The 6,000-nt window shown below is 39.1% G+C and overlaps 1 protein-coding gene across 1 annotated transcript in view; it reads left to right on the top strand.

Annotated features, from left to right (window-relative positions):
• Positions 1-4,404, top strand: part of kcng1 (potassium voltage-gated channel, subfamily G, member 1) — a 41,410-nt gene extending 37,006 nt beyond the window's left edge. Inside the window, exon 3 of the mRNA XM_017694173.2 lies at positions 2,696-4,404. Within this exon, the coding sequence (XP_017549662.1) occupies positions 2,696-3,475 (780 nt within the window). The 3' untranslated portion in view covers positions 3,476-4,404. The remainder of the gene's footprint in view (positions 1-2,695) is intronic.
• The last annotated feature ends 1,596 nt before the right edge of the window (positions 4,405-6,000 follow it).

The raw sequence follows: 6,000 nt of genomic DNA on the forward strand, positions 1-6,000 counted from the left end.
AGACAACACAGAAATGGCAAGTAAAACAAAGGACATGTCCAATATGTAAATAGATGGAGACAGCAGCCAATAATTATGCCTCCTGTGACAAACTCTCCAGCTGTTACTGGCAACAGACTAAACAAAATTTAATACACTGATTCAAATCCAAGATCCCATTTGAATACATGAAACAGAAAATAGTTGTAGTTGTTCTGTTGGTCCAACACCTTACAAAGCCACGTTATCTTGATTTTCTTTAAATTTTTCACCCAGTTGTATGTATTAATGCATTTCCAAAACTTTAAAAGTAAGGAGTATTATTATCCACCAGCCAATTACTCCTCCTTGTAAGTGGAAATTTCTTCAAGACTACTGAAAAAGCATGAAAAGCATCTCAGTTGGTTTTGGGAGTAGAAGGTGGTTGAGAGAATGCTAAGACTGTGTGAAGCTGCATCAAAAAGCAAAAGAGATGAAAATCATGGAAAATCTAAAATCTGAATGTTTTAACTTCTTTAACACTTTGGTCACTGCATAATTCCATATTTATTATTGCAAAGATTTAATGTCTTCACCATTATTCTAAAATGTGGAATGTAGTAAAAATGAGAACTATGAGAACTTTTGACTGGTACTACATGAATGCATTTATTATATGCGTACAGTATAAATTATCTTTAAAATGTGGGCGTAAAATGCACAACTCTGGGCTCCAGAAGAACATTTGACCCAGAGCTTTATATTTGCTTGCAGCCACTGAAACTTGCACACCATTTATCCAATATTTGCAAATATGTCCTAGAATGTTCAATGCCTGGGTAATTTTGTGCTTGATCCTTCCACAGCTATTCTGACAAATGCATGTAATTTATGCATAACTCTGTCACTTCAGGACCACTTAAGCTATTTCCACCTTTGTGGGTGTTTGTTTCATAATACTGAGGGCTTTGTCTGTATAGGAAATAAAAGGCAGTGCTGGAATATAGTGGCTTTGTTGAGGTAGGCTAGTCGCAATGCACTGCAGGACAGGGAGGCCAATGGATCAGCATGGTCTGTTTTGGCCTGAAGGCATGTAATAACAACGCTTCAGTCTCACCTTCGGAAACCTTGTTAGAATTTTAATATGCATTCTCATTGCAAACTTTTGCAAAGCAATAACAATCACATTTTCAGTTGCTGAAATAAATCAACACATTTGCTAACACTTTCTTGAAGGATTTTTGGTGGCAGTCTGCAACATGCAATAGCATTTAATGAGAAGGGAGAAGAAAAGTGAGCATGGTGATGGACCCTGAGGGGGAAACAATTAGCACTAGTTCAGACAAATGGACAGAGCACTTTGAAATTGAATTTGAAGTCAGTAAGAGGTAGATAGTGAGTTGCTGGATTCACATTTGGTAGCTCATACTTCCCCCTACTGTTACCTGGTCAGCACTGCAACTGAAGAAAGTACATTCTAGGTCAAGGTCATTAAACACATGGCCTAATTATGGTTTTTATCCGGCCCATCAGATGGATTTAGTATTTTTGTTGTATATTAAAATCATCTTTTACTGTAATTTATCACAAAATAATGATTGATACAATGTTCAACCAATCACTGCTTAGCAACTGTCTCTAAACATTACTTCTTCTGAGCTTTAACACTTCAGTAACATTCGCCATTTTACCACAACGTCTAAGGACACATAAACTTTCAAAACAATGGTAAGATCGTTTTGCTAGCTACTTTAGTTTTTCTTAGTATTTGTAACTTCCTTTGCATTGTTTGAGGTTTGCTACAAGATCTTGTGTAGAAGATGAAATATTTTTTGCATCTAATGTTTCACCAACTAGTTTCAGTTTGACTGTCTAACCAGTTTTGTAAATTACATTTAATGCGATAAAATAAACACAATTATTTTGTGATGTGTAATGGGCTTGCTAAAGGTTTTTTATTTATTTATTTAAATGTGTAATGGTACCTGATCCAGCAGTTCAGCTAAATATTTAGTCCTAAGTTGTGACTGGACCCCAAGTATTGAAGTTGAGGACCCCTGCCAAAAAGCTTCACAGGGCGAGAGTGTTGATTTAGCACAGTGGTCGTCAGTTCCAACCTGGCCAGCACAGTTTGATGATTTCTATTATGTAACACACCAACTAAACGTGGCAATTAACTGATGACTTGATATTTGATTAACTACACAAAATGACTAGTTAACCTACATGATTTCTCCGAGTTTTATATGTAATGTTAATATGGTAAAAGAGTGGTGAATCTGAAAAATATGCTTAATTTGGGTATTATTTTGCAGCATGTACCACTTTGACTGTATTTAAAAAATATATTTCAAGCCACAACCTCTCAAAACTATATTAAAACATTGTCTCAGGAATGAGGCAACATATCCATAACCATTTCATGAATTAACTTTGTCTGTCTGGTTTGTATCACCAACACTATGAACAATTCAAGACTGGTAAATTTCTCTAGAATTGTGCATTTCTTATCCAACCTGTCTAAATTACTTTGTTCAATGATTCTAATGATTGAATTATACAGAAATTTTGAAAAATTCCCCTTGAATGCATGCTAGTGTCAATGATACTGTGATTTATGAGGATCACTTAAAATGTTTGTGGTATGTATGTGCATGCAATGAGAAACTGATGAGTATAGCCGATGGTAACTTGCTGTCTTAAAGTAATGTGCTACTCATCTTGTTGTATGTCTTAGGGTAAGTGCTCTCAGATGTGCTACAACATCTTCATCGTGGAGACAGTATGCGTGGCCTGGTTCTCCCTGGAGTTCACACTGCGCTTCATCCAGGACCGCAGCAAGCTGGCCTTCCTCCGTCGCCCACTCAACCTCATTGATGTCGTGGCCATTCTTCCCTACTACATCACGCTTGTGGTGGACAGCACCTCTGCAGGAGAGAAGCGTCTAGGCTCTGGTAGCACTTACCTGGACAAAGTGGGCCTCGTGCTACGCGTCCTTCGTGCCCTGCGCATCCTCTATGTGATGCGTCTGGCCAGGCACTCGCTTGGCCTCCAGACTCTGGGCCTGACGGCTCGCAGGTGCACGCGCGAGTTTGGCCTTTTGCTGCTCTTCCTTTGTGTGGCCATTGCGCTCTTCTCCCCACTCCTCTACCTTATTGAGAATGAAGTGGCTGCCACACAGGAGTTCAGCAGCATCCCTGCCACTTACTGGTGGGCGGTCATCACCATGACCACTGTGGGATATGGGGACATGGTTCCACGCAGCATTCCCGGCCAGGTGGTGGCGCTCAGCAGCATCCTCAGCGGTATCCTGCTCATGGCCTTCCCCGTCACGTCGATCTTTCACACGTTTTCACGTTCATACGTTGAACTGAAACAGGAGCAGCAACGACTGCTCCAGCGGCGGACTCACTTCTTGCTGCGCAGCCGGATGGCAGGCCTGGGCAGCAACATGTCACTGGAGAGCGACGTCCTCTTCCCCAGTGCCTCATCTGATCCGAGAGACACGGACGACTGAAATGGAAATTCCATGAAGTTTGCTATGCCAGTCAGTAGACACTGTTTCCAGTCTAAATTGGGTCATTCCTTTTAAAGCTTGACTCATCAGGACATTAGATCAGGAACTGGAGATCAGCTAGAGTCCCAACCAGCAGGGGGACATAAGAGCAGATAGTCTTTTCTAAGAAAGCTAGCTAGCTGGTTATAAAACCTAGCAAGTTAGAGAATTATTGCCATTTTGCTGCATTGACTTAGTATTCTTGGGCAGGAACATGTCCCTGGAGAGCAACGTCCTCCTCCTCAGTGCCACATCTGATCTGTGAAACCCTGATGCCTGAAATGAAAATACTGTGGGCGAGATTAGAGATGTTGTTTACCAGTTTAAATTGGGTCATCCCTTTTGAGACTTGACTCATCAGGACATTATGAAAGTCTGCTCAGTCTTTTCAGTGCTCACTTCAGAAGGCCATTCATTGAAGCAGAACTCACTCACCATAATGCATGTTCTATACAACAGCACTTTTTCTCTTTCCTACCCTTTGTAATTCCAGTACAAAAAGAAAGAGGGTCCCATCTTAAAGTATTGAAAAAACAAAACACTTCTTAAGTGGTTACATCACAGAAGTTGTAATGAAATCCAAAATGTATGTTTTCATTCGACAGCATATTTCTGAATGATGATGCATGAGTTGAAATGGAACGCCTGATCTAGACTATATCTGAGCACAAGATACTTCACGTTAAGAACATCTGACATGAAAAGATACAGAACATTGTAAGTCTTTTGTATTACTGTTGTGAAGTTTCCAAAATGTCATAATTCACAACATTTTGTACAATCACTTGAAAATATCTTGAACGTCTCTTGTGCCCGTAATTATATGTTACCACGCTCTTTTAGAATTATTTCTTAAGTGCACATTAAACATGCGGTGTATGGAAAATAAATTTGTTTTGATTATCCTTGCTGTCCTCTATATATTTTAGTTATTACAAACAAAAACATATTTTGTATGTCAGAGACAACAAACACATTTTATTGGAAACACTTGCTCAGTCATGTAATTTTCCAGTCAGTCAATCGTGTGGCAGCAGCACAGTGAATAAAACCATGCAGCAAGGGTTTCAGAGTTTCAGTTCATGTTTACATCAAACATTACAAGGGAGTTGGGGTGACTGTGAGCTAAGTGACTTTGGCTATGGCTCGGTTGTTGGTACCGTATGTCACTCCTGTCAGTTAAAACCAGGAATCTGAGGCAACAGTGGGCCCAAGGTCACTGAAACTAGACAGATTGGACAAAAAATTGTCTGGTCTGATGAATGTTGATTTCTGTTGGTAAGGTCTGAGTTTGGCATAAATAGCAAGAATTCTGGAGCCTAACCTTCCCTGTATCAACAGTTCAAGCTAGTAGTGTTGGTTTAAGGGTATGGGTACACAGCACATACTGGGCCATGTTATAACAAATTTGAATGCCACCACCATCTGAGCATTGTTTCTCACTATGTGCATCTCTTTTTACCCACAAGTAATTCATCTTCTAATGGCTATTTCGTGCATAATAAAGCACCTTGACACAGTACCCCTGAAACGTACCTTTGCAATGTGGTAGAACAGGAAATTCCTAGCATGAATATGCAACTGACAAATCTGCATCAATTACGCAATGCAGCCATGTCAACATGGACCACAATCTCCCAAGAAATGTGTCCAGCACCTTGTGGAATCTATAACATAAAGAAATCAGAGAGCAGTTTAGAATGATGTTCCTAATAAAGTGTCCATCGTGGCTAAAGCTTATAAAATCTCAGAATAGCTTTAGCAGCATTTTATAGCTTCTGGGTTCCAAGATCACAGTCCATACAGTTGAATGCGAAAAGTTTGGCTTCCGCCCAGTCAAAATAACTCCTCTCAAAAGCCCTGGAGGTTCCTATAATCACTTGTACAATTTCAGCTTAAGAAACTAAGGAACAAAAAATCTCCCTCACATTTGTATGATATATATATATATATATATATATATATATATATATATATATATATATATATATATATATATATATATATATATACATATATATATATATATTTGCTATTCTACGCTACAGCTTTGACCAGCAGGGGGCAGCTGTTTTTTTCCCCTAACCTTTAGAGAAAAAAACCATACTTAGCATTAGCATGCTAACTGTTAGCTAGTTAGCTGCCCAGTATTTTTTGGTTAATTTACGACACTTTATTAGAAGTGTCAACCTTCACTTTCCAAGTCAATTCCATTTAGCTTCTTTAAACAGCAGGGGGCGGCATAGTCATACATTTTGCTGTAGTACTGTTTTCATTGACCTCTAAGGCATATTACATTTGACAGACTCACAAAGAGGCTGCAGTAAAGTGGTGTTTTGCAATCCAGTCCCTAACCCCTATCTGCTGCATCAGTAGCAGGCAATCAGTTACCACAGACAGTAATTACAGCCCATCATTCTGTACTAAATAAATTAACAGAAATCCTATTTGCTCAAAAAATATATATATAATATATTATAATAGGA

Source organism: Pygocentrus nattereri, chromosome 9, assembly GCF_015220715.1.
Source record: "Pygocentrus nattereri isolate fPygNat1 chromosome 9, fPygNat1.pri, whole genome shotgun sequence".
NCBI classification, from domain to species: domain Eukaryota; kingdom Metazoa; phylum Chordata; class Actinopteri; order Characiformes; family Serrasalmidae; genus Pygocentrus; species Pygocentrus nattereri.